General features: G+C 31.2%; 1 protein-coding gene across 1 annotated transcript in view; it reads right to left on the bottom strand.

The window, feature by feature from the left end:
• Positions 1-15,812, bottom strand: part of LOC143190434 (uncharacterized) — a 209,021-nt gene that overhangs the window by 37,844 nt on the left and 155,365 nt on the right. Inside the window, exons 2-4 of the mRNA XM_076394706.1 lie at positions 14,168-14,450; positions 8,135-8,383; positions 4,421-4,590 (exon numbers count right to left, since the gene is read on the bottom strand). Of these exons, the coding sequence (XP_076250821.1) occupies positions 4,421-4,590; positions 8,135-8,383; positions 14,168-14,450 (702 nt within the window). The remainder of the gene's footprint in view (positions 1-4,420; positions 4,591-8,134; positions 8,384-14,167; positions 14,451-15,812) is intronic.

Raw genomic sequence — 15,812 nt, 5'->3', positions numbered from 1 at the left:
ATGACATGGGAGGAGATGCCTTCCTTTTTCACTATTTAAATCACATTTTATTTAAAAATATTGTAATCATCTCTGACGTTCTGAAATAATGACCATCTACAAAAAAAATTATGAGATTGAGAAAGATTCCCAGGAATTTTATATATCTCCACTGATACTGTGAAAATACTAATAACCAATATGAAAACAATTACAAAAAATAGTTATAATCCGTAATAATATTAATTAAGACACAAATTATATAAAAAATAACTATAAAGCTATCCTCAAACTATAATGAAATACAGTTAAAAATAAATAAATCTTCTATATAAGTAATCTTAACAAAATCTATACATTAATCAATATTAATGTTAATATTAATGTATTTTAAATGGATCCCATTATATTAAGTATATCCATTTAAAATAAACCCCAATAATAAGGACAGTGAAATAAAAACAAAATATATTTAGCTAATGAGATTAGGTTAATAAAAATCCTATATTATTTTAATTATTATAATCCTCTATAGCAATTAAAATTTATCTAAAACTATTAATATTTAAACAAGATTATAGTTGGCTAGGGTCAAATTTATTTATTTTTGATGATTTACTGAGAAGAAAAATTGTAGTAGTTATTTTTATAATTAGTTGACGAGATATTGTTGTTATTTAAAAAAATATAGAAAGTCCCGTAACAGCTTTAAAAATTGTTCTTTTTTATAACAGGTAGCAACTGATAACTTTCTGAAGGCATAGCGTATTATTATAAAGATTTTGCTGCAAATTTTATTAATTTTAACATCTAATCCATTTCAGATATCATTAGTAAATACATTTGGTAACAACGCTGTGACAAAATATGGCAGGTAACAAATGTATTCCGCACTAGCAGTAAAAATGAACGTTTTAATTTCTCATTTGATGTTGAGTTTTTAGTCCTCATGTTAGACACAAGACAAAATAGAACGTAGTAGGAGTAGATAAAAAAAAAGAAAGCTATAGAAGGCAAATTAAAGATGAGCTATTTGTAATGGTGATATTCCAGAATATTACATAAAATGATAATTTCAAATAAATGCGTTTATTGACAGAAAAACATATGAGTGCTACTGTTTTAAAGATTGAATAGTGGAATAAATAAGTAAAGAACGATTCGACAGAATTTTATTTCAAAAATGTAGGTAAAGAAATTATTATTTTATGAAATAAACGATTTTTATTTAATTTATTGTTTTCAACATATATGTTAGGTGAAAAATATATATGAAAATATGTAGATAAAGTGAAACTAGTAGGTCAATTGAAAAGTTCCCAGCCTGACATATAGATGGCGCTACTAGAAATAAATCTACAAGTATTTAGTTAGCCCTATCCCTCCAAAGATGCGTGTATAAATTTGATAGCTCTCGGATCATTAGTTCGTGAATTACAGAATTTTGAGTGAAGCAACTTTTGTTATTGTAAAAAATATGAATCCAAAGGAATTTCGCGTGTTGATTAAATATAGCTTTTTGAAGGGAAAAAATACAGTTGAAGCAAAAACTTGGCTTGATGTCCAGTTTTCGAAAAGATTGGTATGTTAAGTTTAGACGTAGTGAAATGAGCACCGAAGACGGTGAACGCAGTGGAAGAAAAGAGGTTGTTGCCGACGGAAACATTCAATAAATCCACAAAATGATTTTCAATGACCTTAATTTGAAATTGAATGAAATATCAGACACACTAAAGATATCAACTGAATGTGTACATCATTTCATTCACGAATATTCGGGTATGAGAAAGCTCTGTGCAAAGTGTGGTGAAATTTCGACCACAGGGAATTCATTAGGGTTAACATTTCTTGTGATATCCATTAAAACTACGAAGATTTAAACAAGATGAAAACAAGTAACACGAAAAATATAATACGATATGGTAATGGAGGAAAACATAAATTAAAAAATGCCACCTTGCGCCAGTATAGCACTGTAAGAGCGGCTTTTAATTAACTTGTAGCTAACTAAATGAGCTTCCACGGCTGTGCGCTTCATATGAGAGATTTCATCAAATTGGTAACGCCTACTTAACCGGCAAAAAATAATTAAAAAACGATGCCCCGTAGAAATTAATTATGTTGGTTTTGTTTCTAGCTCCCAAAGAGAAAATTAGTTCCGCCCTACCGGTACTAGCCCCAAGGCGTCCGATTTTAATCACGGCCGCGGACTAACAATTCGGGTTTGTTACCCTCGGGGTAAGAGTAATGTTGTGACGTGGTGATAGACAACTTAAAAACAACAGTTCGTTTCTTCACTTGAGTTATCTTCGTCAGATATCTATACGAACTATTTTTTAACGATAGATTATTTCCTTGCATTGTTTCTTAAATAATTAAATAAAAACAATTTAAAATTTTCATTTTCTTTATTTGTTTATACTTTAATTTATGATAACTTTAAAATGATACGTGATACAGAAAATCCGTTTTTATGTTTTTGTGTTCAGCACATATAATTTAACAATAGAGCGAGCCTTTTTATTTAATGCTATAGAACAAAAAAATTTAGTAATTGAAACGACTTAAGAAATTAAATATTTCAACAATAAGTCCAACAATATCATTGAATATTCATTCGAAAACACAGAGAAAAATTAATATAGCTTTAAATCATATTTCAATATATCAAAAGGACTCATATGGGGACGTTTACACAAGTATCAATATGATAAGACAATTCGTCATTATTTTCAACACTATTGTTGTGGTACTTATTTATAAATTTACCAAAAATTCAGCCATGTGGAAGAGGATCTAGTCTAGCAGAGCTGTGATATAATAATTCGGTTAGATTCATCTTGAAAGGTCATCTTGATAACTACACAGAATTTCCAAATATACCAATGCTGCCGTTGTGTTTATTCGACACTCTAATTGATCAGTATTCCTAATATTCCTATCACGTTAAACAAAAAGAATAACATAACCTAAGATCAAAGGGATTGATTTATTAGTCAATAATGAAACCTAATTAGACCTATGGGATATATATAGATGCAGGTTTCAACAGAACAGTAGTATAACATTAATTCGTAAATAGATTGTACTGAGCATATATAAAATAATTCAATTTAAATATCCAGGTCTTGAATATACTAATATATCATATATGTTCATATACCTAAGGGATTTTTTATTACCTATATAACATATAGAATGATGATAGACAAATATTTAAATACAACTGTTGATTTCTCCACCTATGTGGTCTTGCTCAGAAATCTATAGGAAGACAGAATATTTTGCCAGAACAAACCAGAACGATTTATTATTAATCACAAACTTTTGATAACATTATTGAAACTAAACTTGCAAATATATTTTAAAGTACTGTTTTTGTTTGCTTGAAGGGAAGCTTCAAGACTACAGCAGATCCAAGATTTCGTTTTTATCAAAATAATCCGTTAAAAAGACAATGCCCGATAAAAATTGAATATTCATGAAAATTAATTTAAGTTGTTGCCAGTTATCCTTCAATTTTGCATTATTCTATATCACAAATAAATTATAACGAAGAAAGGATTATATTGTTCATATTCATATTCAATTCAAGATGTTCATATTCATTCAAATTTTTCCTTTAAGATTTTCATACAGTGGCTAGATTTCTGGAATGCCTTTAAAACTTATTTTTGTATATAGCAAATAGCCAGAGATCCAAGTCAGTTGAATAACATAGTTGAAGTTTGATATACGTTGAATTTTTGATGAAAAATTCACATATGTTCGATGTGGATGATGTTATTTCACTCATTAATAAACATGTTAAAACAATTGCTTTTTATATTTACTGTTCATCTGCCATATTACTATTTCAATCAATACAGTGATTTCAAGGTGTTTTGTATAGAAATGATGTTGGCATAAAACAAGATAGAGTTATTATGCGCTAATTGTCGAACATACATCTTTTCTGTTCTTAAAAGTAACTTAAACCAAATATAGTAATAATTGAAGGCCATTCAAACAATACAACATTATAACAATACAACTTTTTATTTGAATACTTCTAATTATGCTATATATTAATAAGATTATATTAACTTTGTGTTAAATAATTATGTTTGTTGTTGAACTAATTAACATGCAGAAAATAATAAAGGAAAATAATAATAACATGTCATAAAATTATCTACCAAATAAAGAAATAGCGTCAACATTAGTTGATGTGAGATTTATTTAATTTAAAAACTCTGGCGTTCTAAAGATTATTTTTATAAATACTTCAAAATCTCACAATATATCACGTTAGCTAGACCGGAAAACAAGTTTAACTTACTTTAAAAATACATTACTTTATGTTTTAAGTTTTGTCTTTAAAATTCGTTCAGTATATAGTGATGAGAAAGAAATAAAAATGAAAAGTCGCCGTCTGTAAACGGAACCATTGTGTTCTTACCTTGATGTGTGTCATGCGATGGTAATAGAGGTTACTGGAAGCGGTGAACCTTTTCAGGCATACCGGGCACTGATGGGGCTTCTCACCACTGTGAATCCTCCGATGCGTGTTCAAGGACGAAGACGTGCTGAATCCCTTGCCGCAGACCATACAGACGTGCGGTTTTTCACCTGAAAAAGCGATTATTTTTCTTTCCATTGACATTTTAATAGTAAAAGTATTTATATTAGATGTATAACTATGATTCCCTCGTGTATTAAGCTTATTTTCACTTTTAGATGTGTTCTAAACATAAATAATTACTTAGTTTACTGGATAAGAAAATAACATATCACTTAAAAGTGACGCCGAACTTGATATGCTTGCTGAATGTTTGGTATTTTGGATATTTTCTTTATAAGCTAGTAATATAATTGATAAACTTCTTTCATCGGTTCTGGTACGTTAGATACTAGTGATTGTTATATAGGAAAAGAAGTGAATTGTTCACGAGTTAGTCTTTTTCCGACCTCAGATGTATCACTTAATAATATCGTAATATTGTGATGTCATTGATACATACATTTTATTAAACACTACACTAAAACTTAGAATAGTTATAGCAAACAAAATTAATTACTCAACATCCTTAGCTGATAAACAGTAAATATTTTGGATGGAATCACTCCAACATCATTATAGACGAAGTAATAAGAAATAACCGTTTATTGAAAGGATACAAAATAGCAATGCTGATGGCGTCATACTGCTGAAGATGAAGATGATCTATACTGACTATCACTTCGATTTAGGTGTAGCGAAAAATTATTTAACACGAAGATATTGGTCCAACAAAAAATCGATAACAACATCAATAACGTCATTAAGATCCAAGATGGAATTTAAACAGAAAGCTATCCAATGGGAATTACAAATTCAAGTATTTAGAGATAGATTTTGTTTTGAGAAGTATGAGAACAAGGAGGTATCAATAACACAATATGGCGAAATAAGAATATTAACCTAATATTAAGAACAATCTATATATTAAGAATATAGAATGAAAACCAAACCAAGAATTTATAAAGCAGTGATAAGATCTGTTACTGTGTATACCACTGAAATTCAACCTGACACCAAAAACTATTACTACCTCATAGAATAACAACAAAAACGCTCTTGGGTAAAGAAAAAGGTGAATATATAAGGACATACAAGACAAAAAACGTTAGTGAATATAACTACCAGGACACAGGAGTTCAGGAAGCACCAAAAACGATGACAACTTAGCAGTACAATACACAACAAGACACGATGAAAAGAAACAGACCACTCACCTGGATTAAAGATGGAAGGAAAAGGCGCATATTAAAAAAAATATACCAAGAAATCAGTACTATTCCTATGAAGAGTATTTAAAAATATAATACCTGTTTTTCAATGTTTATCATTTAATTTTAAAAACTTCTAACCCAAAACAGCTGTTGAAATTGGTTGTTGGGTTTCTCAAAATATTCTTTGGCATGATTCAACATATCTGAATGAGCGTATTATTAACTCTTAGTCCTTTGGCTAAAAATATTTTGATGTAATTACCGAAGAACAGGTAGTAAGAGGAAAGGATAACGTGTTATCCGTTGTCCTGAGTCATTATTTTTAAATATTGCACTTCAAGTTCCACGAGCTCAGCATCTCTTTCGATGAAAAATAATTTCACTTATATTCTTAAAAAAGTTTGAATCAAATCTCGGCTTGGTTAGATTGCTAAACCATAATATCAAATTGGTTATTGGTACATGAAATAGATCGATGAGTATGATGAGTATGATGATGGTAACTAATACATGTATGTCTGAATAATGTGGCTTTTTTCAGCTTGGTATGTTCGAGTTCTTGCAAAATTTTCAAATATTCTGAGCAATACTTTCATATTCATAATAACATTGGGCCATTTAGTACAATGCCGGAGACAATTTTTTGCTCCATAGAGCTACAAAAATTTTAAAGTAATTAAAAATCCATTATGAAATATATTTCATGTTTAACCTTTTATTTCTATTACCAAAATTCTAAGTAATCATTCTTGTATTTTATATATATATATATATTTTTTAAATCTATCTATCCTATTAATATTGGCCTATAAATTGGTTTTAAAGGGTTTCAAGGTTATTCAAAATATTGTCCATCGATAGCAGCTAAATTTTTCCATCTTTCAATCAATTTACGGATTCGATCTCAATAGAACGATATATATTTTGAGGCTATCCACTAATAGATCCATCTCAGACAGGTCAAGACTTATATATCGGAACCAGTTGTGATCAGGAAGCAAGATCTGGAGAATACTTCTCATTTACATGTTTCCAAGTATATTTTTAATGGTATTGAAACATGTGGTTTAGTGTTGTCATGCTGAAGGATAACATAGTTGCGTCTTTGCTCGTTCTCCGTTCTTTTTTTCGCACAACACTAAATTTAAACGGATCGATGGCAAAGTTGATAGCAATACCTACTGATGATTCCATGGAGTAATGCATTCACATCGCCGTATTCCAAATTACATTGACTGTCCAGAATGATATTCGTCTTTGATGTTGAAATAGTCACTTCTAAAACGTCCAAATTGGCATTCGCATGTTGAAATCGATGGAGAATAACAGGTCAATTGAAAAGTCGGCTGCCTTAGTAAAACCCATTTTTTTGCCAAAATTTCTTTTTTATTCAACATAATTCCCTTTAAGGATGATACACTGATTATAGCGACCTTCCAACTTTTCGCTTGATCATCTTCAAACATTGCTACCAATCATCAACTCATCGTTGTTTTTGGTCAAGAGTGAGCTCGCACGCCACCCACTTTGCACAGAGCTTCCTCATACCCGAATATTCGTGAATAATATGATGTACACGTTTACTTGATATCTTTAGAGTGTCTGCTCTTTCATTCAATTTCAAATTAAGGTCATTCAATTCATTTTGTAGACTTTTTAATGTTTTCGTCGGTAACAACCTCTTTTGGGCGTCCAGTACCTTCACCGTCTTCGGTGCTCATTTCACCACATCTAAACTTAGCATACCAATCCTTGACGGTTGATTTTCCTGTGGCAGTATCCGAAAACTCGGCATCAAACAAATTTTGTGCTTCAACTGTATTTTTTCCCTTCAAAAATTAATATTTTCTCAACACGCGAAATTCCTTTTTATCCATTTCGTTTTTCACAATAACAAAAGTTATTTCACGCAAAATGCTATAATTCACAAACTAATGATCCGACAGCTGTCAAATTTATGCACGCATCTTTTGAGGGTTAGGGCTAACTAAAAAAATATATGGATTTAATTCTAACAGCGCCATCTATGGGTCAGGCCTGGGACTTTTCAATTTATCTGTTAATTGTTGTAAGCTTCACACAACATTTGGTGATCTTTAGCAGTCTTTTTCTTCTAATTAAAGTAAAAAATATGTATAACTTCCCTCAAATGCGATTTACTCAGTACATATTCAAACATTTTCAACGTACCGAAAAAAAATGCTTTTGCACTTCCACGAAATTATACAATCACAATGACACAAAATGAATCGGTGAGGCCTCAATATAAAGATAATAAGATGAAGAATTAATGTAAAGTAATACCGTCTATTGTAAATCCTATAAAACTATTTTATAAGCCATTATAAATCATCATATTTGTGAGTATTTCTGTCATCATGACTATTATAGGAAAAATTACCTGTGTGAGTTCGCATGTGTCTTTTCAAGAGTGACGGCCTATCGAAGGCTTTGCTGCACACCCCGCAAGGAAGTAGCGTTCGTTCTCGAGGGCGTGCCCGAGGCGTGGGAACGGTGGTCTCTGGGAGGTCTCCTTGTGACGACGCTGCCGACGAGTCGCCCGATACCGACTTTCTTTCGTCTTCTGCGGAAGGTGGCGATCCGGAAAGTCCTCGCGACAGCAGCGACATCGATAGATCCAAAGGCGAATCTGAAAAACAAAATTAAATATTTCAAATAACGTATCAAAGTGATCAAAAAGAAACAAAATTATAGGTTTTATACGAGGGTCACTATTTATATTTCGGGAATAGGAAAACAAGCAAATAATTAAGCTGCGAATATATTTTTATTGCCTTTGAATGAGGTATCTTCAAAATATGATTTTTGAACGCTTCAATAGCTTCTTCGGGCTATGAAAATAGTTGACTACGCAGTTTATTCTTCACTGATGAGAACAAAAAGAAGTCACTGTGTCCCAAATCAGGGTTGTATGGCGGATGACCAATCAATTCGATGTTTTGAGTGAGAGTTTTGAGTGAAATAGTCTCTTGTTTGAGCCGATGTGTGAGAGCTCGCATTGTCACAATGAAAAATAATAAATCCTCTAGAGGCACCGTTAAAATATGACCAGTTTTTTCGAAGAAACGGGCCACTTCCTTGAAGTGCTTCGTAAGCAAACAACTTTTGTTGGATTTGGTTCATCCTGGAACACCCATACATTCGACTGCTGCTTACTTTCGGGCTCATACGTATATATCCATTCGTCACTTGTCGCGATTTTATAAAAGTCTTTCGAAGCAACTAAGCAATTCTTTTTACCAATCGACACGAGCCTTTTTTTTGAGCGATTGTCAAATTGTGTGGGATCCAACGCGAACATAACTTTCGCACAGCTAAGTGTTCATGTAAAATCGCATATATAATGGTGGAAGTAATGCTTAGAGATGCCTCAATCACTCAATAGGTGACATGACTATCTTCCTTAATCATTTCGCACACAGCATCGGTGTTTTCTGGCACAACAGCCGATTTTGGACAACCTAACTCACAAAAGATTAATGAGATGAAATAAGAAATTGAATTCACTAAACCATCGATACACGGTAGTTTTTGATGGGGCTTTATCGCCAAAAGTCAAATTAAGTTGATTGATGCACTCTTGTTGTGATAATCCACGTAAAATTGAGTAAAGGGAATAATTTACAAATGATAAGTTATTAAAACTTGTTTCCACAAAATATTTAATATAAATTCGGAAATGTATTTAATATATAATATTAATTAAAATAATTATCTCAAAAACTAACGCTCCATAATCTTTTTAATGATATTTAATTAAATATACTTTCCGTTAAGTTTCAATAATCAAAAAAGTATTGATAAGCTTGACACCACCTGAATATTTTAACAAAATATTATAAGTAAGATTATTTTCAGAACTGCAATAACTTCAGAGCATTAAATTTAAGTATACATGATTTTTTTTTACTTTTATGTTATAAACATAAATATGGAAAAAAATATTCCGTATCATCCTTGCAGATAGTTCATATTAATTTGCCCTCTGCGACTCTTGTTTATCTAGTGCTTTCTAACTTGTCTTATGTCCCACAAAGAAGCAAACAACTAACCAACAACAACAGCTTTGAGTCATTTGTGGAAATAAACTCAATCAAATTTGATTTTTTAGAAATCCAATTCAACAATTTAGCAGTATAAATCGACAAGGCATAATAAATTTAATATCAAACCTTGTAGTAATATAATAATGTAACGTTATTATTATAAACTTTCCACGATTGTTAATCTTTCATTTATTATTTATCGTTCGAATAATAGTAAACGCACATAGTTAAAGTTTCTTTATTGAAGCACATAACCTGAATATGTACATTATTTAAGTGGTAAAATTTTAATACACACTAACTTTCAACATACCGTCGCGGACCAATGGGAATCGGCCAATTACAATTGTCAACACACCCATTTATACGCTGTTACGTGTCATTAATCATCGTTATGTGCATTACCATTGTAGCTGATATTTATTCATTGCGAATGCGACTATAACCGAAACCATTACGCGGCCCAAAGAATACGACTAACATGGTCGGAACAATAGATAATTCCATTGGCACCGATGACAGATTTATTAGGCATTTTGCACAACTTAGCATTTTGATTGGCTTTAATCGGACGACGTGCGTGGTTGGTTGAATTTTTAGCGACCGCCGGTACGCAGCGAAAAAGGAAACGACCGGATCGGGGGAAAAAAGCCGCAAGGAAAACAGGAGAAAATCGACAGTATGGTCATGCGGCTGGATATAGGCTCTCGATTTCTAGTCGTACAGGAGATGAACAAAATAATATGAACACCTGCCATATATAAACTATATTTGGGTCATTCTGAGTTAACATCCACGGTAAAAAGAATTTTCAGAATTGTCAGAATAACATTATTGTCTCTTAATACTCACCATTTATTATGGTCACTTAAACCCATTGCTTAATTTAGTTATAATAGTACCTTAAGCATGAAAAACGTATCTCTCCTGGTCCTTCCCCTAACAGATTAAGTTCGCAGTAATCAGTAACCAGTAATTTCAAACACGTAGAAATCTATTAAACTATTAAAATTATTCATTTTAATCACCAGGATATATAACCCAATGTAATCGAACGAATAAAATTACATAATATTTCGTATTCATGTTCTTGTGACCATCGGTATGTTATATTGACCGGATATGCCTTTTTTCACAATTCTGTGACGCATTTGTCCAGGATTATCTCACAAATTTGTAGATGTTTAAAATAAGATTATCCATATTTATGACTTTGTAATTTTAATATTTGATTTTTTTTAATTTTAATATTATGTACCTCAAATGTACCTCAAATGCTTGTTTCTTTGTTTATTTCTATGTACCAAATGTCTTAATGATCATATGCGACTAATATATGATAGTGATATTATTTTAAGTAATATACTTTGAATTATTCGCCAATTATATGAAGAAAAATAATAGCTTAGGAGTTACCGCATGTTTCGAATTTATCTTGAGATATTGATTTAATAGTGTTTGTAAATAACAACAAATCTATTGTTTGTACATTGCAACCGGAATAATATTAAAAAATAACCATTTAAATGAATCTGTGAGATTTTGCATAATAACACTATTAAGGTATACACAAAATGAAGAATAATTAAGGTTCTAAAATGTTAAGGAAAAATATCAAATGACAACCGGTGTCAATTTTTCCACTTGGATAAAAAATATAAATCCCAAAGGTACAATACAGATATAAATCTGACGAAATTAAATTAAAAATAAACACATTAAAAATAAACATATGCGGATGGTTCCTAAAATGTATTGTTTTAAATAATGTTGTGTAATGCTGATTTTTCATTTCCACTTCTGTTTTTTAACAAATCGTCTAGATTAAGAAGCTCCAGAAATATTGTTAGGTATGTCTTGAAACCTATAAAGCAGATATTAAAGTTGTTTTTTCCTACCACAGACAATTAACAGACAGATATATATTTCTTCATGTCTTCAATTTTCAACGAATCAATGCTCGAAATTTAATAATTTGAGTGATGATCATGAAAATATTAAAATTCCTGAGTAAAAGTTAGGAAGGCAAAAAGAAAGAAAATAAACAATACCAGTCAGATGTAGTGTATGAAGTGTGCAGAATTTCGTTTCTAATTCTTAGCCAATCTACTAAAAGTTTTATTAAGGATTATATTATAATGTTCAGAACTATCAACATATTAATGTTTAGAACTATCATAGGAGATAATAATAATAAACAGTAATGAATAAATCTTATTTTAAATCCAGATATCTCCGTTTTAAAATTAGTTATTGTTTTAAAACAAGCTGAATCGATGTAATTTACATATCTAACAATGGTTTAATTGTTTAAAAATGACTATTAGATTGATTCATACTCTAACGTGGTATTTCCATATAAGATAAACATACTAGCTGCAAAAAATAAAGAAAAATAGAATAGATATAATTTGAAATGGTTTAACGCATAATAGAAATTTTATTATGATATATCATGATGACTGCCAAACCAGACTTTATGTAATTATCAATGTATTTTTGTCTTTGTTGAACGTTTTGTCGAGCATACCATTCAGATTACATAAAGAGATTATAATTGAGATTGATCTTCCTGTTTCTAATGATCGTTTTTTTTTTTATTATTGTGGAATAGTGTTGCTTTTACAGCGTTGGCGAAGTACTGTTCTTTTCGATGCTGATTGCTTCTTTGAATAAATGTTAATTTGAAGAAAATTATGTGTTAATAAATTTAGGCATTTTTTATGATTATCAACGTATGTCTACCATTGGTGATTAAACATATTTTAGTTAAAACTAAGCATAATTAATATATATGTAGCCTATCTAATGAAACAGCCAATGCACGTCTTCAATTTTTGTTTTAATAATTATATCTTACAATAGATATGCTTAGTACAATCTTAATTTACAAAATATTTTTTACTACTACTCTGTTGTACTTACATTATATCTATTTAAATTAAAGCAAAACTAATCTACTTAGTGTAAAGTTAAGAATATTCTTATACACTAAAGAAGTTCGTGTGGTTTGGTTCGTTTCAATCTTCTGATTTCCTGCGTGTTTCCCACTAGCTCTATTACTTCCACATTGCTGTGTATTAGCAACCGTTTTTTACATTTTAAGGCGAAATCTTTGTTCACTTCTTGTATCCATTTGATTGCGAGGTCATCGTGTAGCTCTTCGTTGGTTCCGTAGCGATAATCATGGGTAATTAATGGTAGAAATTTCTTTTTGGTAGCGTAGGATTACTTGTTGGTTTGATGTTTTAGTGCAACCCCATATATGCACCTTATAGGTCCAAATTGGCTTTATGATTGACTGATAAACCAATCTTTTTGATTTTAGGTCTTTAAATTGAAGTTTGATTTAAGTTGAAAGTATCTTCCGATTATCCTGTACAGCTGCTTGATTTTGAGTCTAATCTGCTCTGCTTTCTGCCTAATATGTTGTTTCCAATTCCATCTACCATCGAGATCTATTTCGAAGTATTTAACTAATTCTGCTTGATGAATCGGGCATACCTCAAGTAATCTAACTAAGTAATTGTTATTTTGCCACAAATTTAACATGGACAGATTTGGAGCTATTCATCTGTATTTTGTTTGTGATCTATTTGTAGATTTTGTTGACCATTACTTGTACTTTTTCTATAGCCTTAGACAGAGATACATACATCTTTTGCCATGATAACTGTGTCGTCGGCAAATATTGCAACTACTGTTTCTTTTGTTTTTGGGATAGAGTACATATAGGAGTGGTCCCAATACACTACCCTGTGGAACTCCAGTCGAAATGGGTTTAACTGTTTAGAATGCCCCTTCATACGAGACTTTAAATTTTCTTTCGAAAATGTATGATTCCAGCAGTACAGATGGTCATTTTATAGACTAATCCCAAATTTCAGACCGGCCAAATGCTTGTAAGACGTCCAAGAATATTGCAGGGCGGTATTTATTTTCTTCGAATGCATTTTCAACAACCGATGTTACTCTCTGAACTTGGTTGATTTTCGAGTGGTGATTTCGGACGTCATCAAAATATATAACACATACCAACTTAGAACTTGAAATTTTGATTTATAATGTTTGCCAGTTTGTAACCTCTATTTACCATGAACATTATTAACATATTAACAACAGGGTCAACTAGTATCAACATCAATTTTCAAATTTTAAAGATTATTTCGGTAACCTGTTCTGACACATCCGACAGTATTCTGTCTCTTTTTGACTAGGAGACTTTAATTAACAAAATAAGAAGGAAACATTCGCTCCGGGTTTAAAACGAATTTTACATTTTTACTGAACTGCATTCTGAATTATATTTGACGTCATTTACAACGTGCAATGGCTGTTTGGTTGGAAAGACTATAGGATAATTTTACCTTCAAGAATAGAATCCATTGTCTGCCTGTATAAACTAGCCCTCATTCTGACGAAAAACAGTTCTTCTGGCCGCTCTGGAAGATAATACACCAACAGTTCTGTGTCCGGAGGAATTGGCTTGACGGCTTCGTACACTGGCTCGCCTCGGACCTTTGTAGCTACGAAGTTTACGGAAGGATTGAAGGCCGAAGCCACTCGGACGAATCGTACCCAGTTACAATGTCGCACTTTGTGACCGTTGCTTGTGGAAATCTCGTCGTAACAACCGAATCGATGACGAACCTGGAACAAAAAAGAATTTTATTGATATTACTTCAATATAAAAATTCATTAGTTGTAATTGATAATTTTTTTAGTTAATTAAGAATTGGTTCAATATATATTAATCACAATATGTTCCATCATTTTAGAAGTCTCTATATCCGGTATGCCGAATGCGGCAGAACTTTACATTCAGGCTGTAACATTGCACTATTCACAACTTCTGCAATGGAAGGTCGAGCATTGTCATATAGGTCGACTTTGTGTCTGTTACTTACTATCACTGGCCTTTCTTGCAACAACACGTCATTCAATTTGTTCAATTCATATCCGTGGAAATCTGCACTAACAGTTTTACTCAAAATACAGATTCATCAACTGCTAAGTTTTCTGAAAGTTCCTTGAGATTTTCAGCTAGGTTTTCACCCAAGAAATCTTACAACTAATTGTGAACATGAAGCAAGGTTCATATATCGACCAGGAAGGTGTTACCATAAATTTCTTGTGTAAAAAGTATAATTTCGTTCATGAATTACCTCCAAACTTTTAAAATAACAAACCTTGGACCAGTTACATGTAATTAATAACGAGAACAGACTTGATTTGCAAAAGAAGAACAATGCATTTTTAATTTAACACATTATCTTAGCACTGTTTATCAAATTAAGCTTCCTTTTCTTTTATTTTTTATTTACTTTCTAGTAGACTTTCTTATATATTAAAAAATAGAGACATGATATACTATATTCATCAAACATGCAGGCATTATGCTATTTTATAATTTTTCCGATTTTTCATTAAAGATGCACAATCTACAAGTTAGAATAACACTATAACAAGTAATATATATTGAACTTCAGGAAGATTCTATTAAGCCATATATGATAAAATATAATATCGAACAACAAACTAATAATCCCTTTCTCCACAGATACACAGTCTTACATACTTCAAATCATTCCAGTTAAATTGCTTCATCGAAATTAGATGCATTCCTTGTATATATAATACAATATAAAACTGGTTTTAATTATATGATTCCATGTAATTTGATCTGCATACCGTCTTATAATAACTCATAAATTAGAACAGTTTCAGTAATTCTACTTGATGAATAGTTAATATATTATAGGTTCAAATAATTCACATTAAGTCAAATAACGTTTGCAGGTTAATAATTTTGCCGAGAGTAAATAAATTATGGAGAATTTCTACTAAGTTCTAAGGCCAAGTTTTTTTGTAGAGTCCAACTAATGAGATTTAACCAAATATTTCTGAACCATGGTTTATGACATAAATTGTTCCTACTAATGATATAACGAATTTCAGTTTGCAAATGCGAATTGGTATCATCTATCTACACCTCAAGACTGATTTCTCATT

Source organism: Rhynchophorus ferrugineus, unplaced genomic scaffold (genome assembly GCF_030347505.1).
Source record: "Rhynchophorus ferrugineus isolate W39M unplaced genomic scaffold, kcgeb_rfMv2 rfM2, whole genome shotgun sequence".
In the NCBI taxonomy this organism is placed as follows: Eukaryota; Metazoa; Arthropoda; class Insecta; order Coleoptera; family Curculionidae; genus Rhynchophorus; species Rhynchophorus ferrugineus.
This window is presented reverse-complemented; position numbering and strand designations above follow the sequence as displayed.